Source organism: Trifolium pratense, linkage group LG3, assembly GCF_020283565.1.
Source record: "Trifolium pratense cultivar HEN17-A07 linkage group LG3, ARS_RC_1.1, whole genome shotgun sequence".
In the NCBI taxonomy this organism is placed as follows: Eukaryota; Viridiplantae; Streptophyta; class Magnoliopsida; order Fabales; family Fabaceae; genus Trifolium; species Trifolium pratense.
In genome coordinates this window covers 44,760,850-44,776,315 of record NC_060061.1, presented here as the reverse complement: position 1 = coordinate 44,776,315, position 15,466 = coordinate 44,760,850, and the positions used below count along the sequence as shown (strand labels likewise).

The 15,466-nt window shown below is 32.6% G+C and overlaps 1 protein-coding gene across 1 annotated transcript; it reads right to left on the bottom strand.

Moving 5' to 3' along the window:
• Positions 1-501: 501 nt before the first annotated feature.
• LOC123918881 (cytochrome P450 71D10-like) lies at positions 502-3,110 on the bottom strand. The gene is made up of 2 exons (XM_045971046.1): positions 2,125-3,110; positions 502-1,166 (listed from the first exon to the last, which is right to left on the bottom strand). The coding sequence occupies exons 1-2, from the start codon at positions 3,013-3,015 to the stop codon at positions 546-548; spliced, it is 1,512 nt and encodes a 503-aa protein (XP_045827002.1). The 5' UTR covers positions 3,016-3,110; the 3' UTR covers positions 502-545.
• Positions 3,111-15,466: the final 12,356 nt, after the last annotated feature.

Here is a 15,466-nt window from a genome sequence, read left to right as displayed (position 1 = left end):
TCAACAGCAACGGTTTTCTAGTGTTCTCTAAAGTAGCTCACTAAAGTAGGAAAAGAGAACGGTTTTTGCACATTACATTGTTTGGTGTTGCCATAGGACGAAAATGTTGTAGTGTGTGATTTCGGTTACAATACATACACATACAAATTAGTATCATAATTCCCAAATTGGTTTCAATGGAAAATCGTCAAGACGGGGGGCCTGAGAGTAATATAGGGGGCCTAAATAGCAATTTTCTCTCAATTTTCAGTTTTTAAAATCAACCCAAAGGTGTAAAAAAAAATCAACCTAAAGAGTAAGCCCAATTGGTAAGCCCAAATATGTTTTTTTTAAAAAAATAATAAATTTAGGTGGTGGTGCCAGTCATGAAGATTTTGTTCGCAAATTCATCCTTTTTAGTTTTTAGTGAACTTGAATATGTAATGATTTCGATCGATATAATCTACTGATTTGAATGAATGAATTGTTGTTTGTTAGTAAAAAAAAAATTGTAAATTTTGATTTCTTATCAAACTTTTATTTAATGATAGTTTAGTAATTAGTTATCACTCAACAGTTGAATGATACATAATAGGAATCAGATACAAATCATGTTTCCTTCTAACAGACAAACCAAATACCTCACTCATGTCAAGTTCTTCAGCTTTCACACCATTAATCATTTTCCAATCAAAATGGAAAAGCAAATTTGCTAATAAGATTTCAACATTAATAGTGCCAAATGTAGTACCCGGACACATTCTTCTTCCAGCACCAAACGGAATAAATTGAAAGTCCAAACCTTTGTAATCAATTATGCTATCAATGAATCTTTCTGGATAAAACTTCTCAGGTTCATCCCAGTAGTTTGGATCCATTCCAACCGCATACGAGTTTACTATTACCTTAGTCTTAGCCGGTATCTCATATCCATTAATTTCACAATTTTCGCTGCATTCTCGTGGTAGTAACAATGTAACCGGACCATGTAAACGCAAAGTTTCTTTTATCACTGCTTTTAAGTATTTTAGTTCATGAAGGTTTGTTTCATCGACATGCCCTTTTGCATCAAACACATTTCTTACTTCAATTTGTGTTTTTTCCATAAGTCTTGGGTTTCTGATAAGTTCTGACATTGCCCACTCTAAGGTTTTGGCTACCGTTCCACTTCCAGCACTAAAGATATCCTGAAAGAGAAGTTCACATGAAAGAAATTGCCAACAATATAATATTGATCATTGATAATGTCTTCTTCGAACTATTTTTTCAAAGTTATGTAGTTACCATAATGTATGACAAAATATTTGTCTATAAGGTCACTACAAAAAAACTCAATTTCCTAACAAAACTTGTTAGAGATTTACTTTTCACACCCCCAAAAAACTTCACACGCCCCCTGAAATTATCAAACTAACCCCATTACTTTCTAGATGCGAGCACTGTTCGCACTCTAAGTAGCGAGTGAAAATATTTTTTAGTCAAACTCAACAGTTGGCCCCTAGATGAAAAATATCATGAAAAAAAGAGTTCGCATTCTAGAATGCAAATTCAAATTCAATATTTTTTACTCAAACTAAAGCTTATAGAAGAATTTGGTTTTGGAATTTGCAACAAATTTGTATCTTCATCTTGTGTGGTTTAGAGAAGAAGATTTCACTTTGATGGAATTTTTTTTTCAAGCCCGCCACATTTGTTGGCGGCTTCGTCCGCCAGGAACTTTTATGCCATATGTTGGCGGATTTTTTTGCTAGGAAGTGCAAAATTGTGTCAGCAAGTTATTGGTGGCTTTAGCCGCCAAGAAGTTGTAGTCAATTCTCTTTCTTATTTCTTCTTCAAAAAAATTATTTTCCTCATTTGTTGGCGACTTTAGCAGCCAAGAAATATAGCGAGAAGCTATTTGTTGACAGATTTTTGCTGTCAATTGGCTGCCAACAAGTTTTTACTTCTTGAGAACTATAATTTGGTTGTTCTTGGGGGCTTTTGGCCCCCGAAATTGGTGTTTTCTCGTAGTGGGTATCAGTTCAACGATAAGAGTTTGACTTTATAAGTGAAGTTCAAACTTATTTGGAACGGTCGTAAAATGGTTAACAATAATTTTTCTCTTTTCCAAACTTATTTCTTTTTTAAAATGGAAAAAATACTAACCAACATGTTTGCTTTGATAATCCTATCAGACAGAGGATGCTCAAGGTTGTTCTGCTTCTGAAGCCTCAACAATACATCAACAAAGTCTTCACCTTCTTTTTCTAAACTTGTATCCAATTGATGATATCTAAGAATTTTCTCAAGAATCCTATCAATTTCTTTATGCATCTTCTCAGCTTTAAATCTTATACCTGTCAAATAATGAAGCACTTTAAAAGAAGGAAACAAATCAGCTACAGAAAAACCACCAACTAATCTTGAAACATCCTTCATAGCAACCATAAATGCTTCTTGATCTTCAGATTTTCCACCTAAGGCAATTCTTGATGTTAAGCCATAAGCAAATAAATTAATCATCTTAGTAAGATTAATAGATGACCCTTCACTCAAACCTATCTCCTTAACAATATTTGACACCTCATGTTCCCTAATTGATTTAAATGATTCAACACGTTTTGGTGTTAATAGTTCAAAAGTGCAAATTTTTCTCATTTGTCTCCAATAACTACCATAAGGTGAAAATGTCATGCCTTTTAAACCATAGGTTATAATATCAGCAGCTAGAATATGTGGCCTATTTGAAAATTTTGTGTCATGTGTTTTCATTATTTCTTTGGCAATTTCAGGGGAAGAAACAACTATGATTGAAATTTCACCTAGTTTTATATGCATTAATGGACCATATTTTTGTGATAATTTTGTTAGGCTACGATGAAGCAATGAACCAAGTTGGTGTAAGTTTCCTATAAGAGGTAGTTTTGGTGGACCTGGTGGTAACTTGGAGTTTGAAGGCTTTGATTTTTTTGATATCCAAATTAGGATGAAGACTGTGAATAGAAAGAAGGGTATGATGAACATAGATGATGAAATATTTTTGGGCTCAAACTCCATGATTTCTGAAGAAGAATAGCTATCTTAGATGTCAAATTAATTATGAACCTATTTGAATATATCTTGGCACAAATAATATTGGAAGGCACACAAAGGTTTTTATATCAAGAAAAAGACTTAAATAAAGGTTTAGTTTAATGTGCAGAAGTAAAATAATTTTACATCATGCACAAGTTTGTTTTCTTTCATACGTCACATTATATCTCATATGATTCAATGACGGGATTTAATGATTCAACCGTGCAAACAAATTTTTGTATAGTGCAAAATTAAATTTGTATATAGTGCAAGATTTATGTCACTTTTGAACCTCAAAATTATTTACGCTATATGGTAACGTTATTTTTCCGTGCTTAATTACAGACTAATTAAATGTTTTTATCATAATTTAAGACTATAAAAAGTATATGTGGATATAGTAAAAAAAAAAAAGTATGTGGATAAAAAGTTTCCGGGGCCTAATAAATTGATTGATTCACACTTGATAGAGAAATTGTTGGGGTTTGTCCAATGTGAATAATCCCCCATAATCCAACTATGTTTCCTTCAATAAAAAAATTCGGTTTCTGTTAACCAAATTTTTCCTGAATTTGAACTAAAAAAAATTTCGATTTCTGCGAACCGAAGTTTTTATCAAGAACAAAATTGAAATATTTTGGGTATAAAAGATACATGAGGGGTCTAAAGAGAAAACATCTAATCCAACTCCCTTCATAACCCAACATGTCCATACTTCAAAGAATGCAGTTGATAATATGACCAATCCAGTCATCAATGACAAATACAAGTGGATGTTTTCCCTTTGGGCCCCCGGTGTATCTTTTATACCCTCAAATATTTCAATTTTGCCCTTGATTAAAACTTCGGTTCGCAGAAACCGAATTTTTTTCTAGTTCAAATTCGGGAAAATTTCGGTTAACAGAAACCGAATTTTTTTTTCAAGGCAAAAAAAATTCAATTCGTAGAAACCGAAGTTTTTATTGAAAGGCAAAAAAGTAAAATCCAGAGGGTGAAAAAGAACCATGGGGGGCCTAAAGAGAAAATATCATACAAGTGGATGTGGTGTAGAAAATCATTCATAAGGTTTAATATTCACCATGTAATCTTATGCATCATAGACACGAAGAGGAGTGCAGGCCCAGAGTAGTACTATGACACAAACATGTCTTTCACCCTTTCATTGATCATTATTGTATCGAGATGTCGTTAACCCTTTCATTGATAATCATTATTTCTGTTTTGGACTGGCCATAAGTGTAACTCGACGTCGAGCATGGCTCACTTAGTTGTCGAGTTCAGATTCGGTCCAATAACATGTTAACCCAAGAGTCCAAGACCACATATCTCTTCTCAACGGCGGTAGTAGTTGACACTTCTGTAACATTCGACATTAAAATGATTGACATTTACAGATTACAGTCAATCATGACTTTTCAATTATTATTCTGACATTCACTAACGTTGAAACTTCGAGATACACCCTGAAATTAATAGTTTTGGCTCCATGTTGGTAGTATACACCCTTCTCATGTAGTAGGGTAAGATATTGTATTTTTACTCTCTTAAACTTCTCATTCTACGAAACTACTAACTTGAGGGTCAAAGTTTCTTGCGGTACACTCCCTCATCACGATCACCGTACTGAAGAGACATTCCAACCTCCGGTAAACATGTTAGGGATCACCAGTTACGACAGTTTTATCAGGGACCAATTTTAATATGTCTTTCTCCCTTGTAAACGTGTCGCATATAAAGAGTGTTAAGATGTGTCGAAGCAAGGAAAATAAATAAGAATTGGACCACTTTTTGAGTTGTAGGTTAATGTCGGATATCAACGCTGTCACACTTGATAGGTATCGATCAGAAAAATAAACTAAATACGGAGTACTATGTCTTTTTCCACAATGGATTTCGAAGAATTGCATACAAGGAATCCGAAGTTCAAAATATTGGTGGCGGGTGCCAAATGGCTAATTTAGTTCCATGACATCCCTCGTTAATTTCTGTGACCTTTTATGTTTTTAATCTCTTGTCTTCTTTATCCAAAAGATCCTTTAAGTCCAAATATTTATTCGAAAAACTAATATGATGATTATGTTATCATTAAAAAATATTAGAGATTAATACTCTCAAGTTTTAAATATAAATAAAAAATAACTTTTTTTTTTATGGAAAAAAACAACTTTTTTATTCATCTAATAGTTAATGAATTTGATCTACGATATATTTAAAAAAATATTTTTTGCTTATATTTGAAACCGAAAAGAGTAAATTATATTATCGTGAGGATGATGGTGAAATGTGCCTTAAAATCATAATTTCGTGTAATCAACAAAGTGCGAGACGTCTAGCTGATTCCAACCGTTAGTCATCTAGGTGTAAGTTGTTCCTTATGTGTTTTTCTAGTTTTTCTGTTATTATCTTTTCTTTTTCCTTTGAGGGTTTTGGTTAAGTCCCCCTCTTTTTGTACTTTTTATTTCTATTAATCTATGTTGAGGGTGTTGCAGTAGGTGTTTTCTCTGCCCCCTTTCTTTTGCTTAAAAAAAAATGTGTGAGACGTTTGGAAAAAAGGTGATGTGTTTAAGAACACAATAAACACAGTGGTCCGTGCTGAAAATGTGGGGCATTGGGAAATACACTCTAAATACTTTGGATAGTGATTATCGCTGAAGGGTTAAGAGAGAAAATGAGATAAATTATAGATTGCTCTTAGACCATGAGCAATGGTAGTGTTGAAAGTGGGGTTCAACTACCAAACATGCTCCAATGTATGTTTAATTAAGTGTTGAAGATGAGATGGATGTGAGAGAAGATGAAAATCTTCAACACATTTGAAACTGAACAGCAGGACACGCAGGGGGACACGCGGCAGGCTTTCTTTGGCTTGCAGCTGGCGCGTGTACACCACGCGGGGGGGGGGGGGGGAGCGGCTGGTGTCACACGCGGAGAGAGATTGTAAAGTTGATAAGATCCAGCCACGTGGCTGGCTGAATTTTTATCCATTTAATACTTTGAACTCAATTATTTCGTTGCAAATTAATTTTTTTTTTTGGGTAAATAGAGTTTTACCCCCTGCAAAATAGGCCAGTTTTGCGTTACCCCCCTGCAATTTTTTTTTTTGTGATTACCCCCTGTAAAATGAAGATTCCATAATTTACCCCCCTCAGTCGATAACATGGATGCTGACTGGACAAAATTGATGACGTGACACGTACAAGTGGAATTAATTTATTTTATATTTATTTTTTTATTGTCAATTCATTAATTAATGTATAATTATTATTTTTTTAATTTCAAAAAAAACTAAAAAAAAAAAAGAAAAAAACGATAGTAATTGGGGTTGAAGGTTCATCTTCTTCAATATTGCTATAATTTCATCCTTCTCTCCAAAAAAATCACAAACAACAAAAGTTATCCCCTCTCTAGGAAAAGAAAATCAATCAACACACCAATATACTCAACACCTAAATCTTCATCACTTACTTATACATCATCTTCAAACCCAAATCTTCATCACTCAAACCCAAATCATCTAAACCTGTCATCTTGAATGAAACTAACATAAGCCTTCATCGCCACGCTCGCCGAAACCCACAGAAACTTTCATCGTCACCTTTGATTTTTGTTTTCAGATCTGGAAAATATTCATTAAACCTAAAGTTCCAGAAAATATTTCTTGTTAACACAAAAAAGTTCATCAAACTGTAGATCTGGAAAATATTCATTAAACTTAAATTAATAACTCAAACCTTTATCCAAGAATTGAAGAGTTTTGGAAAGTTTAAATTTTTTGTTACTTTGGCTTAGTTTTGTATCGTATAGTTGTGGTTATAGAAGAGAAATAATTTAGGGTTGTTAATAAGATGTGAAATTTGAGAGAAATTTGGGTTAGAAGATTTTGTTGATTGTGTGGGATTTGATTTGTGATTACACCGAGAAGAAGAAGAACAAGAATGTTTATAAATAAATTCTATTAACAATTTTTTTTAATTTCTTTTTCTTTTTGAAAAATTAATAATTATATTAAGTTATTTATCTACGTGGCACAAAAACTTTAATAAAAAATGAATGAAAAGCCACACATGCATCCCACGTCATCAATTTTGTCCAGTCAACATCCATGTTGTCGACTGAGGGGGGTAAATGATGGAATCTTCATTTTACAGGAGGGTAATCACAAATTTTTTTTTTGCAGGGGGGTAACGCAAAAAAATTCATGATTTTTATTTGTCTATAAATAGAGACTTGGTTCATTTGATTTGGACACAGAATTTTTTTTTATTTTTTCACTATATTAATCTTATTATTATCTATCTATTAGTATTAATCTTGAAGTATTAGTCTTTTTTTGGTGAAATAGATCCCAATAACCATTTCAATAGCCAAAATTCTTCTAATTCTTCTAATTTGTATCATACTAATTATTACGTTGCTTGTGTGTTGCATTGCATTTTAAATTATTTGTATCGTACTAATTATGTTGCTTGTGTGTTGCATTGCATTTTAAATTATTTGTATCGCACTAATTACGTTATTTGTGTGTTGTATTTTAAATTAAGTTAAGATGATTTGTATCGTATAAATTATTTAAATAAATTTTGATTTTATTACAAAAAACTAAAAAATAAATTGTTAAGTGTTAATTATTTTAATTTAATTTTAATCGATAATTGTAATTTTATGTAATCATAAAAATAAAAATAAAAATTTAAATAAGAATATGAAATAAAAAGTGGTGGGGTAGAGTGTTAAATGGAAAAATTATTGAAGAGGATAAAAGTTGAATGAGTAGGTGGAAGAAAGAGAAGATAATGTGGAGTGAAAAAGGTGGTGTTGAGTGTGTAGACCATTGTGGACGGTCTTAGTGATCCCAGGGGATACATTTCTTGGTCTCACTTTTATAATTCTTTGGGAAGAGGAAATAGTAAAAAATCGAGTTTTCTCTACCTGGACCATGAAGCTATTTTCTTGTAACTATTTTGAGTTTATTGTCAAGACGCATTAATAATGGCAATGTTTTAAGAACCGGACCGGACCGGCCGGTTCGACCGGTTCAACCGTGAACCGGGGACATCAGCGGTCCGGATGGAGGCCAAGAACCGGAAGTCAGTAAAACCGGATAAAAACCGCTTTGAACCGGGTTGAACCGCCCTGAACCGTTGAAACCATTGAACCGGGGACGGTTCTGGAAAACCGGCCGGTTCGGAATCCAGTTGGGAAAAAAAAAAACAGAAAATTCAATTTTGTTTCTTCAGTTTTTCAGTTTTGTGTTGATTGATTGATTATGCCTTTGAAGAAGAATAACAATAGAGGAAGTGAGAAGAGGTTTTGTGGTGGTGATTTAATATAGTTTTTCAGTTTTGTGTTGATGGATTGATTATGCCTTTGAAGAAGAATAACAACAGAGGAAGTGAGAAGAGGTTTTGCGGTGGTGATTTAATATGGATTGGATGAGGAAAAAGAAAGAGAATGAAGTGATTTGAGGAAGAAGAAGAAGAAGAAAACCCAAACCCTAATCCCTAATTAATTAATGAGAAGAATCAATCGGGTTTAGTTTAGTTTAGGGGATGCACCTGGACGCTGTTGATGCTTTGCTGTATACCATCTGACGTGCGTGTGATGTGGTTAAATCAATACTATTACTTCCTTCCTTGCATTTTGTATTTTCCATGCTTCATGGTATTTGTTCACTTTTCGTCGATAAATATTAAATAAAAGTAGTAGTATTTGTACAAAATTAATCATGTTTTTTTTAAGTTATGTTTTGTGTTGAATGAAAAATCAAACTAGCATTAAATTGAGAAGAAGAGAGAAATATGAAGAACATAATAGAGAAAAATTATCAAAAAAAAAAATATGGGAAAGAAAGCAAGAAGATGAGGGTGGCGGCTGTGTGTGTAATATGAGAGAGGAACTTTTAATATTAGGGTTATATAACACATAACATTATAAGTGGACTTGGGCTCAACCAAATTTAGTAACATGATAATAAAAAACTATCATAAAAATTCTAATTCTATACCTTAAAAAAAATTCTATTATATTTTATTATTATAGAAAAATTATATGAACGGTTCAATATAAACGGTTCAATAACGATTGAACCGATCCGACCGGTTGACCCTTGAACCAGTTGTCACAACGGTTTGACCTCCGGTCCGGTTCTTAAAACATTGAATAATGGATTAAAGAGTTATTTGTTTCATTGTTTCTTGTTGGTTTTCACAACAAGTGGTTGATCAAATTCTCAACATGTGGTGCCATGCCATCTAGCTAGGTTGATTCTAGTATGATTGTTCGATTATACCTTCCCTTGCTTTGCATTCTCCTTTCCAGTCACTGCCAAATCAACTATACATCTCTTCCTAGATCTTGTCCTTCAGTTAATATTGTTTGTTCATGCGCTACACGTTCTCATTACGTTATATACACTGCTAGTCATTCCGTTATACACCTCATTACTCCTTTTATATTGTGACACTTCAATTTTTGAATCTATGTCACCACGCGACGTTAGTCGCATTACCGCATACCTTACTCTTTCTCTTGAATCTTACGGGTCTACGCCACAACAATCTAAATCATTACTCGCACTTCCAAATTCTCTTCGCTTCACATTTGCCACATCACGTTCCTCCTTCATCAGTATACTTCGATTAGTGATTGAGTTAGTTCGAATACATGACAAGTCCTGGGATAAGGGTAATTCTACTGAAAAAATTCCTGATGCACCTCCCAATTACAACATTTTCTTCCTTCGTTGTCTCGTTACCACGTCTCACTGACCATTGTTGAGATGTCTCTTATTGCACTTAGGATCATGCTACATGATTTCTTACTATATATCAACAATGCTCTTGAACTAAGATGGATTTGGATCTTATCCGGAATTAGCTGGGAGAATCTTACAAATAAGAGTTGAATGAAAAAGCTGACATATTAGTTGCGAGTTCGAGTGTATAGACGTTTGGTACTAAGTAAAGTTAAATACTTAATGCAAATTAATAGAGTAATTGAGAAATATTGGACCTCGTAAGACGCAATCTGTACTAGAATATGAGAAAAAGTTCAAGAGCTCAAATGAGAATGAGAACAATTTACCCTAGTTTGGCAAGTGGATTCCCGAATTTCGAGGACGAAATTCTTTTTAAAGGGGGTAGATTGTAATATCCCAACTTTAATTAACAAGAAGAAACATTAATTAAAGTGTTTATAGATAGTGGTGAAAGCATGAGTATTGAATATTAAACACGTTCACACACCATTTCAACATCAATGTTAGGATAAAATAATGATAATTAGGGCTTATGACTTGTGTAGCTTCCCCATAAATTTAGACATGTTAGCATCACGTACCGACATGGTTTGTATTGTGGTAATTCTTTTGAGTAGAAAAGAAGCTGTCTGGAGCTTGTGCCTTACAGATAAATATTTGAGGGATGTTTTTTGTATTACACTCGCCCGTGAAGTTTAATTTTTTTCTCCATTTTCATATCAAGTCCATGAAAAAAGAAAAAGAAAAATGTTTTTAAAACAACCCGCAGGTAAGCCTGTCTCCCCCCATTTTTAAGCGAGTTAGGCAAAAACTTCAAGTCAGACCGTAAAAAATGTCGGGTTTAAAAATAAGTTGTTTATGTATTTTTTTTAAAGTATATATGATTTTAGCTTATTTACAAGTTTATATAGTATAAAGAATCTAGTGTTTGATTAAAAGTTTTTGTTTTTTGAATTTTTCAAATAAGGTATATTTTTTTTGAAGAATTTCAAATAAGTTTCTTAATGTTGTAAAAATGAAAATTTGGTTGAATCAAACCAATTCATTCTTCTTCAGTTTCATTTGATTCAGATTTCGTAATTAATATAGAACTGCAAAAACCGATTCAAATAAAACCAATTATTCTTCGTTGGTTCAAATTTATTTTCTCTCAAAAACTTAATCAAATGATTTTTTTTTCACCTCTACGTATATTAATTTCAATTTATACAAAAATATGTTATCACTCAATATTGCATTATTCCTACAAATAGCTTTTCAACAAACCAAACCAAACTAACTAGTTGTAAAACGAAAACAAAAAACCAAACCAAACTAACTAGCCCTTAAAAAATACTGAAAAGTTAATAAAAAGAAAATGAAAGTTTATGATTGAGATGTTTTTCAAGTGACCTCTTTTTAAGTGTGTTGAAGGGACAAGTTCAACGAATAGATATACTTAAGAGACATTAATGATTATAATTTAATAAAAGGATTTTTTACAACTTTGTATGTGCAAAAATTATTTATTTGAGGTTTTCACAGCATGAGCATATAATATTTGAGGTTTTCAAGTGACCTCCTTTTTGAACATGAATGCAAAATAAGGAAAACAAATATGATTAAAATTGTTAAGTTTGTTTATAAAATCATCATTTTTCTTTCTGTATTTCTTGTTGCAACAAATGCTAACGATAGTAAGTCATTTTTCATCATAACTTTCTATCTTAATCTTATATTATATGCTCTTTATTAACATTCTTTCTTTTTTCATTGCAGTACTTATTGAATGTTATCAAGATTCTGATTGTCTAAAACATATGCGATTTCCAAAATTTGTTCAGAGGTGTATTCACTACCGATGTATATGTATTGGTACAGAATGATAGAACCATATGATCCTAGATTGAAGAGTGAATTCTTGCAATCACCAATGTATTAACTATATGGACAACTGCAGGGATTAATTTCTCGAGATGTATATAACTAAGATCTATTTCAAAACCACTTATGCAACATGTTGGTTGTTTGTCGGTTTATTTAGTTTGTACTAATTTTATGGTTATGTGTGACTTCAATAGGCTGCTAACTTAGACCCAGTTGGGTCTAAGTTAGCAAGGTGCACCTTTTCAGTTGGACAAAAATACCCATTCTTTTTAATTAATTAACCAAATTACCATTAATGGACGCGGATCCAGTGTCGCGCGCGTACCGCAGGACCATGGTTACAAACCGTTGATTTCCATCAGACAGCCAAGATCTGATCTCATCAAGACTGTCTGATCAATCAGACAGTCCAGATCATCCGAATCCATCAGATTCCAGCGCGTGCACCACACTGGATTACACCCTGGAGAGAGAAGAATCTACTTTTTAAAAGCAGGACACGTGTCGCTGTCTGATCGGCTGGGCGTGATTTTTTTCCATTTAATACTTTGAACTCAATTATATCGTTGTAAATTAATTTTTTTTTTATACCAAAATTCATAATTTTTTTTTCTCTACAAATAGAGACTTGGTTCGTTTGATTTGGACACAGAAAAAAAAACCCAATTTTTCACTACCTTAATCTCATTTTTCACTACCTTACATCAACTTACTGAAACCATTCTAGCAGCAAAATGGTTTCAGATTACAACTCTCTGAAACCATTGTACCAGATAAATGGTTTCAGAAGCAAACACAATTAATAAATTACTCACTGAAACCATTCTACCAGTAAAATGGTTTCAGAATACAACTATGTGCAACCATTCTACAAGCTAAATGGTTTCAGAAGCAAATAACTAATAATCAACTTACTGAAACCATTCTACCAGCAAAATGGTTTCAGATTACAACTCTCTGAAACCATTGTACCAGATAAATGGTTTCAGAAGCAAACACAATTAATAAATTACTCATTGAAACCATTCTACCAGTAAAATGGTTTCAGAATACAACTATGTGCAACCATTCTACCAGTAAAATGGTTTCAGAAGCAAACACTAGTTTTTAATTACCGTTTTATCTCATTTAATTAACTAAAAATAGTTTCAGGTCTCCAAAAATTTCATAAAATATACCAAAAGTTCCAGAATATTATCTACTATTTTCCTGGTATAATGGTTTCAGTGAGTTGGTTGAGTGGTGCGTGTTAAATTACAACACACAAGTAACGTATTTAGTAGACAAAAAATGAGATTAAGGTAGTGAAAAATTGCATTTTTTTTTCGGTGTCCAAATCAAACGAACCAAGTCTCTATTTGTAGAAAAAAAAAATTATGAATTTTGGTATAAAAAAAAAAAAATAAAAAATTAATTTACAACGAAATAATTGAGTTCAAAGTATTAAATGAACAAAAATCACGTCCAGCCAACCATTGTGTGACACGTGTCCTACTTTTAAAAAGAAAATTTTTCTCTCTCCAGGGTGTAATCCAGTGTGGCGCACGCGCTGGAATCTGATGGATCAGGATGATCTGGGCTGTCGGATTGATCAGACAGTCTTGATGAGATCAGATCTTGACTGTCTGATGGAAATCAACGGTCTGTAACCATGGTCCTTCGGTACACGCGCGACACTGGATCCGCGTCCATTGATGGGTATTTTGGTTAATTAATTAAAAAGAATGGGTATTTTGGTCCAATTGAAAAGGTGCACCTTGCTAACTTAGACCTAACTAGGGTCTAAGTTAGAAAACCCCATATATATATATATATATATATATATATATATATATATATATATATATATATATATATATATATATATATATATTTTGTTTATTTTTCTTCTTTTTTGGTTACTTATATACTCCCTCCAGATATAAATATAAGCAAAAGTGCACCTTTTAGATTCATTGAATAACAGGTGCATCTAGTCTATATTATAGTCCAAATACATTAATTATTCAATGAATCTGAAAAGTACACTTTTGCTTATATTTATGTCCAGATGGAGTATAGTTCTTCTTTGAACCTTAATACTTATTTCCAATTAAATTGGTTTGTTTTATTGAATGCTTCAATTTGTAGTCATTTAGGTGACGATGACGTTGGTGGTGGTGGTGGTCGTGGTCGTGGTCGTGCTCGTGCTCGTGGTCGTGATAATTAGTCCAAATTCCAATTAATTTGCAATTTTTTGTATTGTAAAAAAATAATATTAAATATATTGCACGATTTTTCCTCAAAATCTTTTGTTTTGTTTTCTATTTACTTCTAATTTTTGTTTTGTTGATAAACAAGTAAAATAGAAACATAATATATATAATAAAAATAAAAAAAACTAAAACCCTTAAAAACCCTAAAAATACAAAATGTCAAAAAAAAAAAAAAATTTGTTGTAGTGTGTTTATATTAATTAATATAATTTTTGTATAATTTTTTTCAATAATTTCTTTAAAAAAAAAAAAAACCCTAAACCCTAACCCTCAAAACCCCATCTAACCCTTAACCCTCAAAACCCTCCTAACCCTTAACCTCAAAACCCTTCTAACCCTTCCAAAACCCTACCCCTTACCTTCAAAAACGAAAATGAAAAAAAAAAAAACCAACTCAGGACGCCGCCTTGGGGATGGCGCGTCCTTCACAAGGACGCTGACCTCCCAATGGCGCGTCCTTCATAGTGTCACCAACCTATGGATGGCGCGTCCCACTCACAGAAAAACACTAGGGTATTTCGGTTAATTTTTCCTCAGGTAGGATGTTTTGGTGTATTTGATATTTGACAGGTGCAGTTTGAAAAAAAATTCGTCCGGAGAGAGTATTGTTCTTCTTTGAACCTTAATACTTATTTCCAATTAAATTGCCTCTTTTATTGAATGCTTCAATTTGTAGTCCTTTATTGGTCTGTTACCCTTTTGTGATATTGAGATTTTGTGGAAATTTAGCTTCACCTAACTTGATGCGTTAAACCCTACTCTATACCAAAAGAAAAATTAATTAGCATTTACATATTGATCACGCTAGCTTTAATCAGCATGCACATGGGCGACGCTAAAGTAAACGCTACTCCACGCCACTAGCACAAAAATAGCTAGTGTCAGCAACACCTTGACACTAATTAATTTAAGCTTTACTAGAAAAATATGCTAGTAAACGTTAGTGTCATTAAACAATATTTGCATGTAGTGTGACATTAAGATGACAATATGCCTGAAAAATATTTGTATGAAAGAGCTAGCGCTAAGTAACATTAAGATGACGCTTCACGCTAGTGTTTAATTTCAATAGTTTTAGCGTCTGATGCTGTCGCTAAATAGTAGTTGTTAGCGTCAATTTTTTAGTTGTAGCATCCATTTTTAGTTGATGCTAAAAAATTGTTTCTTGTAGTGTGTTGTCACATCATGATTTATTAAGTTAAAAACACATGATTTATCATATTAATTAAATAATATGTTGTACATTTTTAAATACATCTTCAAAATAATTTTTTTTGTTTTCACCACGAGTAACATTTTTTTTTTGTTGATAAAACCATGAGTAACATTTTACATCAATATTGTATGTATGTATATATAAGTAAATCTTACGCATAAATGCATAATTTTCTTAACAAGATTAAAGAAAAAAACTAAACACACAACTGGTTCTTTTGTGTTGTGTATAGTAACGATATACCTTTGGCATTACGATCATTATCACCACAATAATGTCCGTAAATCAAACTAATGATCATTACGATCATTATTCACTTCCGATTAATATTTGGGGTAT